The sequence below is a fragment of the Fusarium falciforme genome, chromosome 4, assembly GCF_026873545.1.
Source record: "Fusarium falciforme chromosome 4, complete sequence".
Lineage (NCBI taxonomy): Eukaryota > Fungi > Ascomycota > Sordariomycetes > Hypocreales > Nectriaceae > Fusarium > Fusarium falciforme.
The window spans coordinates 5,084,323-5,107,006 of NC_070547.1; the positions used below are offsets into that span (position 1 = coordinate 5,084,323).

General features: G+C 48.1%; 5 protein-coding genes across 5 annotated transcripts; 1 reads left to right on the forward strand and 4 right to left on the reverse strand.

The window, feature by feature from the left end:
* Positions 1-4,430: 4,430 nt before the first annotated feature.
* NCS54_00628200 (Hypothetical protein) lies at positions 4,431-5,262 on the forward strand (the record flags this gene model as incomplete). Its single annotated transcript, XM_053151750.1, has 2 exons — positions 4,431-4,765; positions 4,818-5,262. 2 exons carry the CDS (start codon positions 4,431-4,433, stop codon positions 5,260-5,262), a joined length of 780 nt encoding a protein of 259 aa, XP_053007725.1.
* Positions 5,263-6,667: 1,405 nt separating this feature from the next.
* On the reverse strand, positions 6,668-7,809 carry NCS54_00628300 (PKS-ER domain-containing protein; the record flags this gene model as incomplete). The annotated part of the gene is made up of 3 exons (XM_053151751.1): positions 6,668-6,878; positions 6,941-7,021; positions 7,079-7,809. 3 exons carry the CDS (start codon positions 7,807-7,809, stop codon positions 6,668-6,670), a joined length of 1,023 nt encoding a protein of 340 aa, XP_053007726.1.
* A 5,908-nt stretch (positions 7,810-13,717) lies between these two features.
* On the reverse strand, positions 13,718-14,923 carry NCS54_00628400 (Hypothetical protein; the record flags this gene model as incomplete). The annotated part of the gene is made up of 4 exons (XM_053151752.1): positions 13,718-13,733; positions 13,784-14,676; positions 14,743-14,809; positions 14,859-14,923. 4 exons carry the CDS (start codon positions 14,921-14,923, stop codon positions 13,718-13,720), a joined length of 1,041 nt encoding a protein of 346 aa, XP_053007727.1.
* Positions 14,924-15,859: 936 nt separating this feature from the next.
* NCS54_00628500 (Zn(2)-C6 fungal-type domain-containing protein) lies at positions 15,860-18,193 on the reverse strand. Its single transcript, XM_053151753.1, has 8 exons — positions 18,069-18,193; positions 17,858-18,019; positions 17,364-17,789; positions 17,072-17,298; positions 16,861-17,020; positions 16,729-16,800; positions 16,505-16,514; positions 15,860-16,452 (listed from the first exon to the last, which is right to left on the reverse strand). Exons 1-8 carry the CDS (start codon positions 18,125-18,127, stop codon positions 16,357-16,359), a joined length of 1,212 nt encoding a protein of 403 aa, XP_053007728.1. The 5' UTR covers positions 18,128-18,193; the 3' UTR covers positions 15,860-16,356.
* Positions 18,194-19,628: 1,435 nt separating this feature from the next.
* NCS54_00628600 (Hypothetical protein) lies at positions 19,629-20,021 on the reverse strand (the record flags this gene model as incomplete). Its single annotated transcript, XM_053151754.1, has 3 exons — positions 19,629-19,718; positions 19,773-19,926; positions 19,981-20,021. 3 exons carry the CDS (start codon positions 20,019-20,021, stop codon positions 19,629-19,631), a joined length of 285 nt encoding a protein of 94 aa, XP_053007729.1.
* Positions 20,022-22,684: the final 2,663 nt, after the last annotated feature.

The window sequence follows — 22,684 nt, forward strand, 5'->3', positions numbered from 1 at the left end:
AGAGTGACGTCTTTATACCAAGCAATTTTGGACAACTCTGGGACGTATTTGATGACAGAATCATCCAAATTGATTCCATCTTGAAGCAATAGGGCGAGAGTGGTGAATACCTTGGTGACCGAAGCCACTCGGTAAATAGTCTTGCCGTCTACCTTGTCCACACCAGAGGAGTTCAGCTTGGGAGACGTATGGTGGAAGCTGAAGAGAGTTTCCTTGCTAGAAGTAAGCTCGACGGAAAACGATGTTGTGGTCGTGTTCCAGACACCGCTTTCAGCAAGCTTTCGCAAGGCATTGTTTAGAGTCGCCGTAAGTTTACCATCGGACGGCATATCAGGTGGCGGGAGGACGGATCCCGTTGGAGGACAGTAGGCATCAGCAAACAACAGCCAAGCAGCGGCTAGCAAATAAGAGGATGTAATTTTCATGACCTGTGTATGCCCAGAGCAGTTACAAGATCAAGTCGTTTGAACCGATGGCTGGAATGGACCGAGAACAGGAAACCTAGGCCGACTACTTATAGGCAAAGTTTCTTGTGCCTTGAAGGTCTCATCGTATTTCGTTTAAATTTTTGGCGCTCAGAACCACCTGCTAGCATTACACACATAAGCAGTGCCAATCCCTCATAGCCCACGTTGCTCAAAGGGATATCGCAGCAGACCAAACCAACAAGCATCCAGTCAAAAACATTGGCTAATATCGCAACGCGCGGTATTCCTACGATTGGTCATGGATGCTGACGTCAGTCCGAATTGGAAATCCCTTTGCGAGAGTGTCAATGTGGCTGAGCCTCAAGGTCGGATGAACATGACCCGAAGATCACAATGCTGACCTCTGATGTAACCAGAGGGTGAACTAGGCGGCATAAGCAGATTGCACATGGACAAATAATTTAGACCGATGGTAGTTTTAAACATGGGAAAGTAATTATACGATGCGTGCGAAGTCCCATCTGCTTGTTCCTCGGCTTCGCTACCCTCCGATACAGCAACTTAGCCACTTAAACTGCACCTTGTCTGTCCGAGTGATTACGTTTGTCAATGCAGCTTAACAGGGCTCTTCCTTGCACATCGATGACTCTACTATACAGAAGAATTCGCATTCGTCTAGATGCTCCTCAGGCCGCGCCATGCAAAATCCCACTCGGCTCGAAATATTAAGTCCGCAACGGTGGTTGAACATCATCTTGGCCAGGTATTCGCATTGCGAATCATTATGTCTTCTGGGAAAGAAAAAGAAACAAAAAACAGTTCTTCCGTTCGAGTAGTCTCAAGGCTGCGGATCTTGTCGCTCTGGGCGACCTCCGTAGAGCTTAAAGCCTCTGCTCCTGAGCTTCTGAAATACACCCTCCGGATCGTAATTAGCAGCTGTCGCCCGCAAAAATGGTACCGCCGACCCATAAGTGCTGATAGGGTCCTGATACTGGCTCGCGTAGTTTATATACTCGTAGTCGTACTCCTGGCCCAGACGCCTAGCCTCATCCTTCACCTTTGTCATGACATTCTGGATGGCTGAGAATACCTTTGGGCTGTCGTCGACTTTGCTCCACGAAGGCTCGGCGTTAAACATGAGAAACGGCTCCTCGCCCAGTCCTAGAGCATTCCCTCCATTCTTGGACATCTGCTGCACGGTTCTCCTGGTGATGAACTGGACGACAGCATTCGGACGTAGATCTTTGACGTCTTGGATACGTTCCATTTCCTGGACCCATGTGTTAAAGAAGAAGTTGACCAGGCGGATATCAGTCTTGGTTGAAACCGTCCATAGAGTGTTCTCAGCTCGCTGAGGATACTGCATCCACGTCTCGAAGGCCAAATTCGTCTGGTTCTGGATCTTCAAGGTATCGATGAGAGCCCCGGGGACTGCCAACACCTTATCGAATGCTGGCGCGGCTTCGACTGGCTCAGTGTAAATCAGGGAGGAACCCCAGATCCACTGACCCTCGTTCTGCGCCACAGCCAACAAGTAGGCGGCCTTGGGATCCTTGTGAGAGCTGCGACCGAACTCCATGAAAGCTTCCTGAAGTTGGGACCCAACCGTCGTGTTATCCCTCAGAAAGCCCCTAAAGCCACCCCACATCCCAATGTACGGGTACGCCTTCAAATTGAAGGACGTGACAATTCCAAAGTTAGCGGCCCCGCCTTTGAGAGCTCTATAAAGGTCTGGATGGGATGATTGAGAGGCGGTGATAATGCTTCCATCCGCAATGACGACCTCAAACGAGATAATATTATCTGCGCCCCAACCGTAGTTATTGGAGAAGTAGGAAATGCCACCTAATAGTCAGGTATCAGCAGCTGAAATGTTTGTGACTTAACTGGCCTTTGCCCAGGTGCTTACCACCGAGGAGAAAGCCGCCAACACCAACGGAGGTGGCACGACCGCCCACGACAGTGAGGCCGAGAGGCTCAAGCATATCGTAAACTGCGCCCCAGCGGTTTCCCGCTCCCACGGCTACACTATCACGTTTGCGCGAAACCGTGACGTGGTTGATCCTCACCATGTCGACAACGACGCCGTTGTTAATGGAGGACTCTCCGTAGAACTTTCCATGGCCGCCGCTCTTAATAGTAAAGGAACAGGAGGCATGACGCAAAATCTGAAGTCCCACGGACACGTCTCTTGCGTTCTCAGGCTGGTAAAAACACCAGGGGCGGGCGTTTATTTGGGCATTGGTCCAGTACTGAGAAGTCGCATTTATGTAATCGGCAGAGTCTTGGCCGAGAGTGTTGTTTGGGCGCGTGGTCGCTAGAAGCTTACACTAGAAGATAATGTTAGACTTGGGATTGGGAAGACCAATCTCCAAGGAGGGCTGCCAGTGCATGGGGGGATACTGACAGCTGAAACGCAGCTCCAGTTGGTGCCATCGTTCTGGCTGGAAGACTCTCTCTTCTCAACCTCGAAAAGACCTTGGTGCGAACCAAACGAAAGATAGCCTGAAGCCTGGCTAAAGAGGGAAACGGTGGCAAAGGCCGTGAGCAGCCACATGGCAGAAGTTCGAACCGTGGTTAGATGGGTTACTGATGTGACTTTTGGACGCGCTGAAGCTAATCTTGGTCAAAGCTGGATGTGGTGAATTGATTTAGGGTTAGGCATGGGAGCCCACGAGCAGCTTTTATTCTCGATAGAAGCAACTAACGATCCGAGACAATCCGAATTCAACATGAATGTTCCGCGGCTTTCGGCACCCGCGGACTAGCATCCATCTAGGAACTGGTGCAAATGATCCAAACCTAAAATCCAGGTACTCCATGACTACTGGCCCGTCCGCGGGCGCCGAGATTCCTAGCAATAGACTTAGAGCACTGATCTGTCCGCAGATCCGAGGAGCCCTGCTTGAAAATATATACTAGGAATAGTAGAAATACAAATTTTACGGCGAACCACTCTACCAGTGACGGACTGGGCGTTGTCTCCGGTGCTCTGTGGTCTGTAGCCATGATAAATATTCATATCACCTCAGTTGGAGTTTCCGAGCATGCGTGTAACGCTGTACTGACCAGGGGCTTTCCAATAAGCTGCCTTGTCGTCGTTCCGGCATGGATCATCACACAAAGCTGTTGGCACGACGAGGTCTAAAATGGGAGTAATACACTCTCAAGGCGTCGTGTTCATAAGAAAAGACATCAGATAACTCTAGTCACTGCTATGTTTGCTTTTGTCTAGTTGTTGAGGTTAGAAAAAGTCGATGTGTGTCTCTTTGAGATACATAATTCACGTGCCCCTTGACAACTTTAATCTCAACGGCCATTGAAATCCTAACCTACCTCATTTCCATGGCCTATATAAAGCCAACTACGATTCTTTGTTAGGTTTTTATTCTATGCTCTTTGTTGATGGCTAAAATTTTTAATCGCTTCGCTTGTTCGGTCGGCTCGCTTATCATGAAAGTTATGCTAGTAATGACTGCCTACAGTAGGCACTTTTCCATTAATAAAAAGAGACCTTTTAGCTGCCCTAATCCCGGATGCAGGTATATGCAAGGTGCAAGGGGTCCGTCTGATGGCTTTCCCCTTCGCGACATTGTGGACCTTGATGGGTGGAGCGAATCGGACTCATCACTAAGCGATCAGTAATGCCCTCTCTTGAACCAATTCTCTTAGGTGAGCTGTACTTTGAACACTTGACTCCCATCGGCCATGGTGGTGTTACACGGACCATCCACATAAACAATTCTTACATCGTGTAGCAATTGCCTGCCGGCGAGATAATTCTTCTTATTTGGTTTTTCTAATTGCTTATTTATTTGCTTGTCTTATTTTTATTATGATCATTAATTATTTTTCTCTATGCATAGACTCCCCTCTTATTCGCAAGTATATAAGGCCATTCATCGCATGCCTGGTCTAGGAGCTGTCTATACGGTTGACATACTCTCTTGAGACATACATATTTCCGAATTCCCTATTTCGAGCCCATCATTGCGGATCACCATGCACATTTTAAGCCTGGGCTGTTCCCTCCTAGCTGTTGCTGAAACCGTTTCGGCCCACCCGACCCCAATCTTGGGGGAGAACGAAATCTTCAAGCGCAATCTCCTGACGAAGCTTCCTCGAAACGCCGATGCGAATAGTCTCAGATTCCAGCCGGCTGTCGATTTCGATAAGGATAGCTGCTATAATACTGCCGCTGTTGACCCGTGGGGAAATCTGAACCCAGGTCTTCCAAACAAAGGCAAACCTGCCGATGGCTGTCGTGATCTTCCACGACTTGATAATGCCAATGTCTATTCCAGATATCGCTGCAATAATGGCTGGTGTGCTTATATGTGAGCCGGCTTGGATCTTTCAAGGCGTTTTCTCCTGCTAACTGCTGACAAGGTACGAATACTACTTTGAGGTAGATAGAACAGGCGCAGGCTCAGGTGGTCATGTTCATGATTGGGAAAACGTGGTTGTTTTTGTGCAAAACGGCAACAGAATTGCCCGTGTTGCACCATCAGCACATGGGAACTACGATGGGGCTACTAACAACCCTGTGCTTGACGGTGACCACCCACTTGTTGTTTACCATAAGGATGGTGGCAGCACGCATTCCTTTCGCATAGCTAAAGAGTCAGAGCGACATGCGGTTGAGAATGGTTACGGATGGTGGCAAATTGCTGATCAGGTTGCTTGGAATGGTTATCCCAGTAATTGGATTCAGGACCGACTGACAAATGCCGACTTTGGAAAGGCAACGCTTAAGCTGATCGACAGCCGGTTTGGTGATGCTCTTAAAAAAGCTGCGGGCAACTCTGTTCCTGGATTCAATCCCTACGGCTAAGACGGTATTGTTGTACCAGACATGTTTAGATGTATTTCTATGCCTAGGCTTAAGAGGTTGATTGAGATCTGGGTTTTTCCTCTGGGTAACACCCAGTTTTCCTTGTATCTTAATCAGCTGAGCAGATTAGACCTTAATATAAACTACCTTGACGTACATGATAAGCGAGCAGTCAACTTTTGCCCGACTTCTCTTTTTCTTTTGCACCCTTCTTTCGGATCTTTGGTTTTGGGTCTGGATCCAGGAATACTTGGCCTATGCTCCTTGCCTAGTTTCCCAGGGCCCTGATGCTGATTCCCTGTTGCCGCAAATAGGAATTAGCTTTCTTCTTGTAAGAGGGTATGCCAAAAACTCAATTGTAATTATTATAATCTAAGGGCTTTGGCTTTATACCTCCTATTCCAATGGCCCAATTAGACTTAAAACCCGATGTCCGCATCCATTCTATTTGGCGCCCTTGGTTGATACTTCTTTGCCTGTATCGTCTTACCGACGAAACTGGAGACTAGGCCAATAATATATAAGGTCTGATAATATAGTGCTTTTATGGCTTAAACTCTCTATCGACTCTCGTGCTTGATTACTCATATGCTGCCATGATGTATGCCGCTATGCTATCTCTCTAGCCTCGCTTAAGTCTGCGAGCATCTCCGAAAGAAGCATAACTTATCCGCTGCCAAGCGACGTCGTGTTACTAATCTTTTGAAGGCTCGCATTCTATTATTATAAGTCCTATCTGGCGCCCCCCTGCGATAAGATGGCTCATCCCCGGACCTGAACGCGCACTTCGTCTATGATTTATGTGTAAGTTCTGCGTCAAATGTATAGGTAGCTAAGCATGAGAGACAAAGACTCTGGCTAGGAGCCCATAGGAACGCTATGGATGAACCTTTGTTTCTAGAGGCCTAGACTAAAAGCCATTTAGGGGGGCGTGACTAGATTATCGAATATATAATCAGACTAGTCGGAGGTAAGGAAGTTTATGACCATCTAAAGGGCGTTTTTAAGCGTGCGCGAGGCTGATAGAAAGGGTTATTAGATGCAGACTTGGCGAATGGAACTAGCATCAATAGGGGCTCGCAAGCCATAATATTCACGGATCTCAGGCCCCGGCTAGAGTGAACCGGCTGGGAGCAGACTTTTCAGGGCATTGACCGAGAATTACTAAGGAACCTGACCACTGTACCCTCTCCTATGACTTCATATCGAGGTCTGATATTAAAGGAGGATCGGAATCGCTCTGGCTATGTGCGTTCCGATGAATATATAATAAGCTCTGTAGATATTGAACGTAAGATTGCTGCTCTTCTCGCCGGGTGGATAGTTAGGCAGTCCGTGCATTAGAGCAGCCTTAGTAGTACGGTGTCTTACTCAGGTTATCCTATGTAACTAACAAGAAGTAATATTACATCTCTAGAACAGCCCTGTATCTAATAGTGTTCTGCTCAAGGCGTTCAAATACTGATTGAAGGCTTGATGGGCCATCGTGCTTAAAGACCTGGATGAGCGGCTTGATGTTATGGCGAGCTGAAAAATCGAGCATCTCATCGTGAATTCCTCTAGATCCAACTAGACTAGAGAAGACATGATACCCATTAAAAAACATTGCATTCGCACTACTAAAGCGTTAGCTGAAGCCGACTTCCTCTGATGGGTAATATGGGACGCTTGAACTGACGGTAAACTGAGAGGTCCGTTGACAGGGGCCGCGAGAGGTACAATTATTCCATCTCTAGCGAGAAACTCCTTTACCATGGCCCTAATTTCATTCTTGCATTAGCATATAGCCAGGTTGGACAATCAAACTTATACATACTTCTCCCAATCGGGGTACTTGGAGCCTGCAACAACCAAGACGTCGATTGGTGCAGCCTTCTTGTCGAACATCTCGCTGATGAGATGAAACTCCGTCGCCCCCAGCTCCTGAGCCTCGCTCTCTTTGCTGGCAGTTGTACTGTAGACAACAACCTCGGCCCCCATTTTGGCAGCGTACTGGATAGCTAGATGTCCCAGTCCGCCAATGCCAAAGATGCCGACCCTTTTCTCGTTCGTTACCGTAGCTTTCAAGGCCGCATAAACGGTCGTCCCGGCGCACTGAAGGGGTGCGGCATGTTCACTAGCCAAATTTTCAGGAATCTTATGGAGGAATGTCTGCTTTCCAATGTAGTAAGTGCCGAAAGTGCCATTGTCGAAGTCTCCCTCGCCGAAGGTAACGCGTTCATAGCAATAAATGTCTCTGCCAGACAGGCAGTACTTGCAATGGCCACAAGCACTCCGATGGAAGCCACCTCCGGCACGGTCTCCAACTTTGAATTGGGTTACGAGAGGACCAACCGCTTCCACGATTCCCACTCCTTCGTGCCCTAGAGCTGCAGGGACGCCTCCTCGGCAGTAGATTAGATCACTATGGCACACGCCAGTATGAGTGATCCGAACGAGAACGTCGTGAGGCTCAAGGTCGGGTATCTTGACAGTAACTGGAGAGGGGGCACCACCGACAGGACGGTAGACAGTGTACTCTTTTCCCAGGAAGCCGTGAGAAGACATGCTGTAGGTTTTCGTGAGCGCGTTTGTCTCGGAATTCTAATCAAAGCGCCCTTAACGCCTGGTTTAACCAAGGAACTCGCCAGTTGGGTGAAAGATAGCTTTCAAGTCTTGTGTAAAAAATTAGCTGTGAGGTTGAATGTAGCTGAAGAGAACGAGCTTGATGATACTCAGAATTAAGCAACTCGGGTACTGCATATTTATATTCAATTCACCACTGACTTAATATCGGTGATTGAGCTGTTGTTGAAATGTCGTGCCGTGAACCAAAACCTGAATGAGAGCGCAGGGTTTCCTTTGGGCCGTTGCGCTCACTAATCATGTCATAAGAGCGGTAATTATCTCCCCCATGGGAGTATGCGGCGTGTAAGCACGACCCGGCGCTTTCTTACAAAGCTCTATTGATAAGAAGTGGCACGTTTATTCCGGCCTCGCGCACAGTCGTAGCTAAAACAACAGCACGTAGGAATCGTCCTCGGCACAGGGATGAAGAAGCAGACCAATCAGAGGAAGTTTGGCTGGTGGGGAACAAAGATAAAGCGGCTGGGTTATTGAATTCCTCCGATTGCTCAAGTTCTGAGAGAAGTAATTTTTAACCGCTCCTGCAATGTTTAGTGAACACCATTCCGCCCCTTCTGCCATTGTGTGCACGCCCATTATTCAGAGTAGGTCCCTCCGCCGACGCACCGGTTTCTGATGAGTAAGGTACATGCATGACGCCATGGCACTTAGAGAACACTTTGCCGCACGTCTGCCTAGGCGATGAGTTCATTAGGGCCCAACAGGGCCACGGGCACCCATGGCTGCAAAATTCCACAAGTACCTGGCGCCCGCTACACCCGCACCAGGATGTGGATATAGCTCTGCCGCACCTGGGTGTGGCAATTACACAAGCACTCATCGCCCACCAGCGACTAATACGAATGAATGAAATTTATTCCGCCTGGGAGGACTAACCTCATAGGGCCAAGTACGTGAGGCTATTTACAGTTCCAAGCTTTCCTGCTCGCGTCTCCTGTTATTGTGTCACGCAGGGATGCTGAGTGCGCTTGATAATAGGTAGTTCTTATTATTGTGATTATAATTATTCGTAGTTAAGTTTTTCATAATCTCAATAAGAGGCCCTTAGTGGCTCAGCCATGGGTTCAAGGATCAAGGCAAGGGGCTCCTTGGACAGGTTATGCAGGGTCGAAGCTTCACCACTCAGCCAGAGATTGGCCGGAGCTCCGAAGGCTCGTATGACCGATTACATGGTCTGAAAATTCCCGTCCTAGTGGCAAATGGACATGTGGGTGCGCACTCGTAGTATTTGTACTCGCCAATCTGCTAACGAGAACTACGCGTGATAGGACGATTACATGATCCCAACATCAAACAGCTACTTGATCTATCAGCTGGTACCCAACGGCCAACTTATCCTGTATCCTAACAGTGGTCATGGTTTCCTGTTTCAATACACGCCGATTTTTGTGGAGCATGTCTTGCTTTTCTTGGAGTGTTAGGGATATTCTAGACAGGGCATGTTCGTTGGCTTCAACGCTGCGCAGCGGTGGTTCCCTCCGCTTTATCGAGTACCCGTGCCTGACTGCGACGGTTGCCAAACCAGAATCCCACAACAAGAAAATGACCAAGCCCATGATATTGCTGTCCTAAGTCCTAGTCTTCAAGTGGTAAATAACAGCCTACAGATAGGCTTATACCATCCATACGTCGAAGCTTCATATGCCGGAATCAGTCGCTTGTCTTGCTCTCTTCTAAAGGCCACAAATCAATTCTTGAATAACGCCTAACTTCTCTCAAGACCTTCCTCCTGTCAGTGATGAACTCTCCCGTCTGGGTTCGTAACATTACGGGTCATCATCTCCCTCGCAGTTCACAGTAGACTCATACACAAGATTTCCAAGGCCGGATCCATCTAGCAGGGCTGAAACGCAGCCTTGCTACCTCGATCAAGATCTCGTTAGTCACTAATGGAATCCTAACCCCACTCGAGACTGGACACTAACTATAGCTCAATGAATGAGCTGCGAGGCTTGTATGAATCAAATATCTGGTTATTGATCTGCAAGGATGAGAGACTCTTGAAGTGATTTGCGGATATCTTTAGGCCGTACTGCGGGAGTTCTTCCCAGGCAAACCGTCATGCTGACCAAAGCTGTCATGATAAGTCCATCAGTCTTGGTGAAATACCAAAGGCTCCAACTTACAAGTGATAAGGCGCTCCACATCGACCGTGACCTCTGTTTTTCTCACTTGGGTTCTCTCCCAGTTGTCCCTGGGAAGTGCTGGGTCTGTGAATGAAGGCATCGCCCCAATAGACGGTGTGACGTGGTCCCAGGAGTGGGGGCTCAAAGGTGCCATCCTCGTCGCTCCCGCTGAACACTGAGCTGATTTGGAGCCATCTGATCTTGTCCACTGTCCCGCTTTGGAACACACCGGTACAGATTCCGGGACTGGTTGCCGAATCGACAAATCCCCGAGAATTGCCAACCCACTGGCATGAAAGTCGGCAGGCGTCATGTCTTGGACACTTTCAAGCATTGCCATGTCAATCTCGGCAGTCACAAAGTCTTTATTGGGTGGAATGGTGACACCATACCCCCGCAGATAAATCTCTATCTCATCCGCATCGAAAAAATCGCCTTGGAACTCGGGGTCAAGTATGCGCAATAAAGGATTCAAGCGCAAATCTCGCACCTCTTCGACAGTGGGGGAAAACGGCCCCATCGAGAACCCTGTTAGTTCTGATGGCCTATACGCCTCGTGTTGCAGGGCTCGGTTTCCAATAGGCAACTCACCACCCACCTGGGTGCCGTCTCGCGTAGAGCTGTTGACACCAGGATAGAAAAGGCCAGCGCCGCCGAGATTGGTGAACGGATATCTCCAGTTGTTTAATGTCGAGTCTCTCGTTTGCCTAACTGCTTCGCCCATCCGGCCGCGTATCTCTTCTCTGGTCTCAAAGTGTAAACAAAAACCGAATACTTTCAAGTACAAAGTGGGAGGTGGGCTGTCCATTGAGGCCAATAGAAATCCTGCCTCTTGGGATGCCCTATGTAGACGGCGACCAAAAGTGCGCTCATGTGCTGCATATGACCTTGGCGGTGGTAACGAGGAGGCATACGGTGATCCCGGAAGTGTATACGGAAGTGTATGGTTTGGAAGATGATATTCTGGCTGGGTATCAGACGCGGAAAAAGATAAACTCCTATCCTCAAAAGGAGGCAGCCCGAAAGAGGTAACCGGTGAATTTGATCTCGAAATGAGTGGGGCTGGATGAGCTGGCTGTGCCGTGGAATCGTATACCGGAAGGTCCTGCGCTCGAAGTCTCTCGAGGCCTGAAGTAGTAGAAGTGCAGCCGGAGGGAAGCCGGGGTGGGCGGGAATTAGAGCCAGATGATGGCGTAGACGTTGAGGAATTTTCTTCTACTTCCACGTCATGGCTTTGCCTCTCGTGAGAGTCTCCCGACTCCTCCTCCTCCTCTTCTTCTTCTTCAACATTGTGAGCGATGCGAAGGATGTTGAGGGTAGTCTGCTGTAAGTGTTTCGCAATTTCTGGAGAACATTCGATAAACTTCTGCCGCAGGATCAGCTCGGTAAAGCTGACGAACTCCCGACCGATATCCTCATTTAATTTCTCCAGCTCTAAAACTCTCTGTTCAAGGGCTTCGATGGCTAATTCTTTGCGCCGTCGATATGCCCGCTGGGCCACTCGGTTCTGTGTACGTCGTCGCTAACCACCTCCGTATTAGAAGATTGATTCAAGGGTTGGTTGGTACAGGCCTTTTTCTTGGCAATAGCGTTCAGAGGAGGGTTTACCCACGTCTATGGCGGTGCCCTCCAGCGATTCAATGGAGCGTCTGCCCCTTTTCGTCCGTGGTGCCATGGGTCCTTGGCGTGCGTCATGTGTTATGTTGGATACCGGGGAGGGTGCGACACGGTCAGGGAAGGAGGAAACCATCTGCGCGGAAGTCCGGTCCTAGGGTAAACTTCTCAATCAGTGACCAATAGGCGAAAAGGCCAACCGGCAACTTCCCTGGCTTTATCCGACCTACCTGGTAAGCTCTGGACGAGTTGTATAGTGTTGTGTTGAGACGGGCAGTTGGAACTTGGCTGCGTAGTACCTGGATAGCTTTGTAACGAGTGAATCTGGAGATGGTCGAATCGTTGAGTTGGCAAGGAGCTACAATCCGAAGGTTCTGCAATTAGATAATTCCTTCCGACAAGGGTTTGGGAGAAAGATGCCGTAGGTGTGTGTGATGCGGACTGGGTTCCAGAGGAGGAATGTACAAGCTCGCTTGCAACACCCGAAATCGAGCACCGGGGGTTAAAGAAGAAGCAGCAATCGAAATGGTGAAGATGTCAGCCTTCTCGGTGCTCCAAGACACCGGACCCCCGCCAAGACACCGGACCCCCGCCAGAATACCGGAACCCCGCCAAGATACCGGACCCCCTCCAAGACACCGGCCAATTCCCTTCTCTTTTTCACACAGCTCACCGCTTCTCGGGCGGCAGAGCCCACGTGGCCAATCGCGATAGCTACAGGGTCGCGTTATTTCGTATGCGACCTCGGACTATGCCATACCCAAAGGGCAACGCTCCAGGGTTCTGACGCGCACCTCCCCATAGCTCTAGGACAACAAAGTATATTAGATGTCTTATGATAGGTCATTTTGGCCTTATCTTATTGAGTCGGGTGGGACACGTGCTTTCCTTGTCTGGCGACTTAGACACCAGCTTCTTATAACCGTTCCGTTCCCGGTCTTCCATATTGGGGGGCTGTTGCACCTGATGCCGGCCACGTCCTGGAAATAAGACACTTGTGTTCCAACGATTATTTAGCCGACCACAGGATCCTAGCATGACCAGACCGATTCGTTTGATATAGCCACATTTCGACGCGTTACCGTACCATGCCGAATTATGCGGTATAGATACGCAGGCTTGAAAATTAAAACGGCCAAAAGCTACCTGGCTGGAAACTTTACTGGTGGATACGGTGTCCGTTGTCAATGAAGATCTTTAAAGACAATACCAATCATCTGGTGGACTAAGCAACAAAGGCCTCAGCAGCGCCCCGACAATACGCAAAAGCTCGAGGCCGGAATAGAAGCAACTATCAGCTACCAAGGAGGGGCTTCCAATCCCTATTCCTAATGCGATATTATAATATAGTACAGGGCTTAGATACCTCCTCGAGACGCATGGCCCAGAACCGAAAATCCCAATGCGCTTCTACAGGGCGAAAAGACCGCAGTATCAGGGCCCAAGATACAACAGAGCATTTAGGACGATAAAACAATCAAGTCCAAAAGGCTAATAAAGTACTCCTAACTACACGATAAAATGCGTGCGCAGAGGATAAGAAAAGCCCGATAAACATTAACACAGACTCTATGCCGGCCAACTTTTCAGACGATGCAAGATGGCTACGGGAGCTCTAACGCTGAGAATGGATTAAATGTTTCTGAATGGAGTGCAGTGTTATGCACATTCATCGTCCATATTTGCACGGCAAACGTAGTCGCCAGTGCTTAACGACGTGACAGTCATACATTCGCCTTTCAAAGGTAGCAAGGGCTATCGAGACTACTTTTATTCTTGTTTGCTCGGCGACAAGCTCAGGGTACCATATGTCAAACAATTACGAAACGTCTTGCGAAACTACGCAAACGAAACGCAAAACAAAACATAAGTGACATGCGAGAGAAAAAAAGAAAAAGATAGAGTCAGCGTCCAGGTGGTTTTCTATAGGGTGGTTTGTGACAACGGATTAAAGTCGCAACGATGTAGAATTAGAAGAAAGACGAGGGCAAAGAGACGAGTATGCCTGTAAATATAGTATCTGATAATAAGCTATGAAACCCATGGCTAAGTCAAGCGGCCAAAGCGAACCACGGCTAAGATAATTTGAATCACTCAACGGAAACCCTGAAATGGTCAGCAAAACTTGAACTGGTTGAATTCAAGGCAAATCTTACTGAGCAACAAGTTTCTTGGCGCTTACTTTGCCATCATGCAAAGCTCTGACTCCATCAATGATGCGGTTGAGCCCGTCGGGAAGCACTTCAACTGGATGTGGTTTGAACAAGCCCTCGGCAAGAAGGAGGCTTAAATATCGGTAGAAGCAGTAGGAAAAGTCTGCATCTGCCTTCGCTTGCTCATCGTTAATGGAGCTATGCTTGACTCCATACGCTGAACTGACGAAGGTACGCGTAAGCCGAACCTCGGTCGGGAAGCTCCAATCAGGGTCTCCTGGAAGATCAACCATGTTTATATGACCGCCGCCTGACGCTTGCAATACTTCAGTTATATTCTCGTAGCTCCCGTGACCTGAGATTGCATCAAACGCCAAGGCGAGCTTTGCCCCGTTGGCAGCCTCTAGAATCTGCTTCGCTACATCGCCCTTTCGGTAGTCAATGATGTGGGTTGCAGCATTCAGAGACTTAACATGGTCGATTCCAGAGCCCGCAACGGTAATAATAGGGTTGAGGTTGCTTAGTCGCGCCAGTTGGAGCGCGTAAGAACCAACTGCACTGGCGCCTCCGTAGATAAGGATGGGAATATTCTTGGTTCCAAGAGTCGTAGGGAAGGGAATCTGAAGATACTGGTATAGCGCCAATGCTGCGGTAATGGCTGATAGTGGGATGCCCGCTCCAGCCTCAAATGAGATATTCGGGGGCAGGTGGAATGTGGTGGAAGCCGGAGCAATCGAGTATTCAGCGTATGTACCACCAGGGTGTCCCATACGATGGAAAGCAGCGACTCGGTCTCCTGGCTTGTATTCAAACACTTCGGGGCCGACTGCCTCGATGATACCGGCTACATCATCTCCGGCGTTCAGAGCCTCCGGTGCGCTTCTCCCCTTGGTGAACTAATAATTTCTGTCAGTCATAGTTGTTCCCATTCGAGATCCCTACAAGATTGTTGTCTGGCTCACCTTCCAGTCCTTAGGGTTCAATCCTGCGGCCCTCACTTTGATAAGAACATCCCTGGGTCCAGGCTTGCTGCACCAAATCAATCTTCGTCCAAAGGGGCATCAGAGGGACAGCGTACGGGACTTGGACTTCTCTCAGAGTTCCTTCGAACTCGGGCTTCCCGTGGATAACATACTCCTTCATGGTGGACTGAAGTCGGTGTCTTTCGAAACGACCTTGGGCAAGTGGGATTCTAACTGAACGAAAACGCTGCATGTGTTGGGAGAGACCACAAAATGAGGGTTAGTACTGGGCTTGGGTATCGCCGATTAAAATAGATGAGCTTGAAGCGAGGAATGAATGCTGAGTCCCGTAGTTGCATGACCGGAATGCTTATGTTAGCATCAGCATAACCACAACTGTGTCTCGCGTGATTTCGAGGTTGCGTTGCGATGAATGTCACTCTGATTGGTCATGGAAGGCGCCACTCGGACTCGTTTACGTGTTTTGGCCGACGTCACATTACTCACGCATACCGACGGTGAGTAATGCAAGACAGGCCAGAATGTCGCGTGTGCCGCAATAAAGCGTTGATCACGTATGCACGGATTTTTCAATCCGATCTCGCCTGCATTCCCAAAATAAATTACTATTCACCAAAGTACCTTAGTACTATGACTTCCACACGTCGTAGACAGGGACTTTTTTTTCTCTTTTCTAAGCAAAGCCACTGGTTAGATATGGCGCCAAGTGGTATGACAGTGGGGCTGAAGCTCAGTCGTGCTGTTCTACACGCGTGTGGCTGATGCGCCAGTCAAGGGGAGATGAGCTCTTGGATTAAACTTTAGGTGACCATGCCGTAAGTGCACTCTCGCGGCAAGCTTAAAATATAGAGTGGTGTCTATTAATTGAGACATCATCTATCTGGAACCATTGGCCCCTATGCTCCCAAGACACTCTTTGCCCAAGTTAATGAGGTTCGATGAATATGCCTGGTTCATCCCAAGACATTAATCCAGTAAGTGTGAACCAGGAATCCATGAAATCGCCGTCCATCATAGGGTTAACCTCTAGGGCCGGTGTGCGGGATGGCTCGGCGAGCTGGTTGTGTGCTAGCCCTTCTCCCTGAGCACACGTGGAAGTAATTATGGATTGCTCTTCGCTCTGCATCGATGGCATACCTGAATCCAAGGTATTTCTCGACGACTCGCCGCTAGTCTCATTTTCAGCAATTTGAAATGCTGATTTCAAACGCGCCAAGATCGCTCCAAGAAGGCGTGCCTGGACCCCGGCTGGGCTGCTCGGGGGAACTTTGCCCCCCATAGATAGACGAGATTCCGAGTCTGCGGTACGAAGCGAGCTAGCCGCTGTTGAGTATAGGTGGCTCAATTCAGCAAGTACTTCAAACGCTTCGCGCGCCAGGACCGGAGGTAGATGGCCGGGTTGACTTAACAGCTTGAGGGCCATCATCGCCGAATATGCCGTCATTAGATGTGCAGTATCCCAAAGAAAATATAAAATATCCAGTTTGCCCATCTCAGTCACCTGTTGCAGCACACTTAGTGCACACGAAAAGCAGAGTTGGATCGTGTTGGCAACGTCGCGATCGCGAGAGATGTTGTTGGAGTCGTGGGCGACTAGAAGTCGATGCAAGAGAACAGAGTTGAAGTAAAGCCTTGTGTAATCTCGAAAGAAGTAGAGAAGGGGCAGTTGAAAGGGCTCGAGATTTGGAACTAGATGTAGAGTTAGTGGCAGGAGTGCGACAGGGCCAAGATTGCAACTTGCTTTCCAAAAACTGTGTACGCCAATATTGTCCCCATTCGACCAATGCCACGTTAAAGGCTTCCATATCTTTCAGAAATGATTCAAGGCCTATAGATATCGAAGAAGGACCTAGATCATGTCGCGATTTCGTCATTGCCTCTAAAACAGGACAAGTAATTTGAGTCAGTTCGAAAACTCCGACAGCCTTCCCGTCCCCCAAGGGGTATGTCCATTTCTCCGACGACAACCAACTTCGAGCTCCTATCTCTTTATTGATCATTTGAGTAGCAAGCGGCCGATCCGTGAAGAGGCTTGATCTATCGGGCCAGCAAGGTTATCATCCATTCAGAAACTCCTTCGACAAGTCATCAACTTACGTCCGATCCAGATTGCCCAATGCCAGCCAAATGCGCTCCTTATCTCGCCGTTGCCGAACCTGGGCCTCTGTCTGGGCCATAGCCAATGGCTCATTTCCAGGCGCCATGCTCTCCTCGAACTTGTTCCACTGAGCAGAAGCCGCCATGCGCGTGGCAAACCCTAGCAACGTATAGCCCCGAGTATCATCCACGTCTTTCCAGTGGTACATACACAGAATCGCCCAGATGTTCTCTATAGCAATATCGCATGCGACCAACGCTCGGCCCAGAAGTATTTCTGAATGCTTCTGGATCAGCTCGTATGACTCTGGTTGAAAGACTCTGGCCGATATGGCCAGAATTATGCTAAAGAGTAAGCTAGATGTCCCGCGTGTGTACGAGAATGTGTAGAGTTGAGGATCTAGAAGCCCAACAAGACAGTTGAAGTGTTTAAAGAATCTATGGACCCCGAGTTAGTATGTACAATATGAGAAGTTCAGGCGTTCAGCGAGTGTAGTTCTTACCCTTCGAAAAGATACTGGCCTGATGGTCGACTTATGAGTCCAATATTAATAGGGTCATCGCTACCCCACGGTGTTCCTTTGCTTATGTCGGTGTCTAAGGGTTTATCGCTGTTTGCGACTGCAGTCAAAATGCCTTTGTCAGGATCGAGAACTGTGGCGAGAGATAGTCCTCGAGTATCTTCTGACTTGGTAATGAATGATTGAGGCATGAATTGGGTGCTATTAGTTCCTGGCTGGGATCGAAGCAGTTCAGGCGCCAAGGTTTCGCCGCCTGGGGCAACGGCATAACCTCCCGAAAACACGTGCCTATCACTGCGTCTTGGGACGACAAGAGGTTCTGGAGGCCCTGTAGTCTCCCTCGTCTCGGGCAATCCAGTAGTTGGATGGTCACTGTCACCACCAGAACCATGGGTGTGATCTCGTAACCTGTAGTGCCTCGTTAGTATAAGAAACACAAGGCCAGTTGGGCGGCTATCTCAAGATCTTGAATATACCCTTTGTCCAATCGCTCTCGACGCCAGAGGCCACGGCGATGGGGCTCATATACGCAATCTCTTTGTAGCCTGACACAACGATCGCAGCGATCTAGTTCTGGATTAGATGCTATGCATTTCATCTTCGCCCGGCGACATGTTGTGCATGCGACACCGTATGGTCTAGCGCTACGTTAGAAATGGGATCGCAATCTCATCCTGCCCCCCTCACCTGCGACTTTTCATAGAGCCCTCTTCGGGATTAGCGCCCTCATCCCGTGAAGCCGACATTGATAGCCTTGCTCCTTGCCTGCAGTCAATGTGCACGCAGTTCTGAGGATAGCAACGGACGTTCTCCCCAGCAAAATGCAGCGCCGATTGTGCCGTTGCGACGTGGGAAATGCGACGCTCGGAGAGAACTGGAGCTCAATCGAAATGGGCCGGTGCAAATTAGACCACGTGACCTCTGCACCGGCCCCGGTGCAAATAAGATCTATTATATAAGGTACCAGCGCAGAGCCAATCAGAGGTTAACTTGAAATCAGCTACATAGCCACACATAGCCACATATAGCCACACTCAGCCACACTCAGCCATCGCTACCTAACTACCGTACTCTGGAAGCTATTGCAAGCTATTGCAAGCTGCCTTTGCAAGCTGTTATAGGCTGTTATAAGCTTCTGTTGCAAGCCGTTGCGGGCTATTGCAAGCTGCCTCTATAAGCCGGTTGCCTTCTTCAGCGCAATTGGGGCTATGAGCTTACATAACAGATCTTATTTGCACCGGCCCCGGTGCAGGTATCGGTCGCCTCGCAGTCTGACCAGGGTCCCCATCTCAGGCCCTCGGTATTGCTGACACATTATCCTAAAATTCTTTGGAAACCTAGGACGGGTATGGTCTTCCAGGCCCGGCGAGGATCGATCTTCGTGCCTAAGCAAGCTTGAGAAGTTGGCAACACCTAGTGGCCTAAGCTGTAAGTCATGGTAGGGTGGAGCTAGTCGAGGGAATGGGTAGAATGAAGGCTCCTCTGCTAAATCCGTCCGCACCTTGCACGTTTTCTGTACTCCCAGGGTGGTTTGACTCTGCGAATCACATGATGTGCACATGGGTTTCTGTGAGCCTTAACATAGAGGGGGAAACGCCCGCAACCCATGGAACGAGGGCAACATTGGCCATGGCATTAAACCAGTTTGAATTGATGAAGATGCTAAAACAGCCCCTAGGGAGACCGCAGGATATAACTAGCGCGAGGCATCCGAGCCTTCTCGTCCACATTGATCCCCGGTATCTTGGAAGACGCCGGCATTAGCCTCGTCTTTAGAGAACGATACCCATGCATTGCTACCTAGCCCAACAGCCATCAGAAAACCTGACTTGCCTTTTTGTCAGTATGGGTAGAAGCTCCGGCGACGTTAAGTCCATCGTTACAGCAGTGCCGGGAAATACCCCTTGGGCGTCAAGAGAATGTCACCATTCCGTGGGTTAGGCTATTTCTCGACCCAACGAGATGGTGCTACATCCCAGGGGCGAGTGCTTTGTGGAAGTGTTTCTAGACACTGGTCTCATTCAATGGGGGTAGGATTTGAAATAGAAGGGGCCGTTTATTTCAACCGTCGGCAAATTAATTGTATAAAATAGAGATGCGAGAAGTGAAGGGAGCAGCTCAGAGGCAGACTCTAGGCACTGCGTGCTTGGGTGTAGTTTATGTAGCCCGGCGTGGAACCACAAAGTGAGTGTGATTGCAAAGCTCCTTCCGGTCGACTAGCCTCTCCCCTACCAGGGGATATCATGCTTAGTTCCAGCAGTAAGCTCCAGCTGCTCCAAGTTCCTTGCAACGGTTATTGAAACCTCCACTGTCGATGCAGCCCAAAGAGCTCGAGCACTTTGACAACGTTAAAATTTATAAGCCAGTGTAAGTTCTGAGCCGGCATCTCACCTGGTGGTGCTGGTCTCCGTGGTACTTCTTGTTTGCCAGGCAAAGCATACTCTCACCCCGTAGCTGTTCGCCACAAACCTTCTTGGTCAAGTCGTTCCACTGAGGACCAGTGCCAGAAGGATCCTGGCATTTGCAGTTCTTCCCGGCAAGAGCACTTGACTCCGATATTAGTACTTTAGAAAAACGTGCTATAACCCTAATAACTCACCTGGTAGCCGCAAGGGATAGAATAAAAGCTGACAGCTTCATGATTCTGGATTGAGATAGTATGTTTTATAGAGTAGGGATGGAAATTATAGCGGAACGGTTGTTGTTAGTGAAAGGGTCCTAAATGAAGAGGGGGAGACCCTTTCTTATACTTGAATATGGACTCTATTGTAACATAGTAATAAAATCACACATATCAAAACTGAAAGTAGCCCTATTTTCAGGGTTCCCATCAGCATTACAGCACTAGGCAGAATAAGGGAAGAAAGCTTATGAAAGCTTTATCAATCAGGCTCATAGAACATGTATTGATACGTAAGTGCTAATCCTCAACTAGATACTCAGACGCCGCATCTGCATGTCTCACCAACAGGATGAGTCGTCAGATGGGCTCCACATCAAGACCAGGTCTAGTTACCACCCGAACCACATTATGTGAATTACTGAGAAGTTCCGAATGAGCGTTGAAGTAGTGCCTGACCTGAAACTTGTTGTCAGCACTAAAAAGTCGCGACAGATCAATGGAATGCTTTACTTTGCTGCATTCTGGCCTCATCGATGGGGCAATATGAGTTCCACACTGGCTTAGTTATTGATGACTTTTCCTGGCTTCTAATCTAATAATTCAGGAGCAGCGATTTTGTGATAAGTATTACTATTTAGAAGCTGCCCTAGAATATCTGGGTCTTCGTTACACCCAGTGTAGCTATTGATTATGCAACCCGCCGATGCGATTTGCACCGCACCTGCGCCGATGAGCTCGTATATAGTGGAGTCTCCTACGTATTATAGTGGAAGCCTACGATACATGTCTAAAAGCGATATTCGGGATGATTATCAAGTAGCTTGCCACGCTGTTACTCAGCTAATAAGCCAGAGTCGGATCTCTTATTAATTATACCCCAAGGAGAGAGAAAGGAGAAAGAAAGAACAGAAAAAAAAAAGCCTTCGTTCGCTCCATTCTCTGTCAACACACTTATAGATAATCTTAATATAGCAATCGTCACTCTTCTTCGATCTGATAAACCGTTTCAAGAACAGGTTTGTATCAAGCTGGTCAAGTAGCCTGCACACACCCTGTAACTGTAATCAAACAATCACATGTTATTTGTGGTGCAAGATGTTATGCCACAAAGTCAGCTCTAACCAGGGAATCCGCATTCGCGCAGAATACCTGCGATATACGAAAGTTAAAGCTTGACGAGCGAGAGTTTCCGTCTGATTTGGCTCCCGTATGGAGAAGCTGTCTAATACGGGCAAACTTCCTTGCTTGTGTTGTGATGCAAAACGCTGCGATACGGCGACATACGTGCAACAGAGACATTCCCAATTCGGGATAAGCGGCTCAGAGCCACCTGCTAACTACATGTTGCTGCGGCCTTCATCACATCCGCGGCAGTCATCTGGTGACCTTGCCAATCGAGAAGTAGCGCATCAATTGCTTGCTATCACAAGGCTTTCCCGCCGACCCACCTCAGTTTCAGACTTGACCGGCGGGAAGTCGCCTCTCTTCCACGGCGATGGCCACGATGAGGAAACCACCAATCAAGCCATTCCTGACGACGGATCCAAGGTGGATATGTGTAAGCCCGTTTGTTCCATGAGAGTCATCTCCCAGGGCGGCTTGGCTGCAGTCTTAGTCAACACTCCGAATCTAAGGGCGCCATATAAACACATCTTTAGGAGTGATTTATAATCATCCCGAGCACCACTAGTACTGCAGCTACCAGCGTGGTCACTGAAGGGTTCCACTCCTTACAAGGGTGGCATGGTTTGGTCAGACCGCAGCTTCCGAAGGTATGCACTCCCTCCAAGTCCTACCGCAAGTTAGACGTTTTGTCTTTAAGATTCTCATCAGGCCTATTCACGCACACTAGCTACTTTTAACAGAGCAGAAAACTGGCTCTGTATCACATCTTAAACAGGACCAGAGGACCATAAAGCACCACAACCCACCAAGGCTACCCTGGTAATATTGTTCATATAAATTCACGTACAGTGAGTTTTCCGATGGATAGTGTAACACTCAACTGGACAGGCTGTGAGAAACTTTATCCACCTCTCAGCTGTGATGGTACCGAAGATATCTCTTCTCTTAACTTCAGTACTCGGCCCCTAGTTATACGCGCTGGGTGTTCATCGAAACCGGGAAGGTTATATTAAAGAATAATTTAACCTCATAGTATACCTAAAAGTAAATTAAAGTAACCTAGCAAGAGAAATATAGTTTTATATATAATTAAGCTATTATATCTAATACCTGTTAATATAAAAGTTAATATTAAATATACTTTATAAATACTTCTATGCTTAATATTTTACCTTAATAAACCTTATTTTATTAAGAATCTATTATTAATTAATAGTAATAAAAAGAATTTACTTTTTATTTTAATAATAATAGGTTATTATTAATAATAATAATATAATATAAAATAATAACTTTTATATAAATTACTTAATATATTTTCCCTTTAAATAATTTTAGCCTAGAAGTAACTTAATATAAGACTATACTTTTATGCCTTCTTAATATATTTACCTTATTAGGGCTAAGCCTTAAAGCTACCTTAAATTACCTAAAGTAAATTAGCCTAATAAGACTATGAAAGCTAAAGAAGCTTTTTATAGTCTCGCGATCTTTGTTAAACCTTTAAAAGATTTATTTAATAGCCTTTAGTTATTTCTTATTCTAATTATAAAGT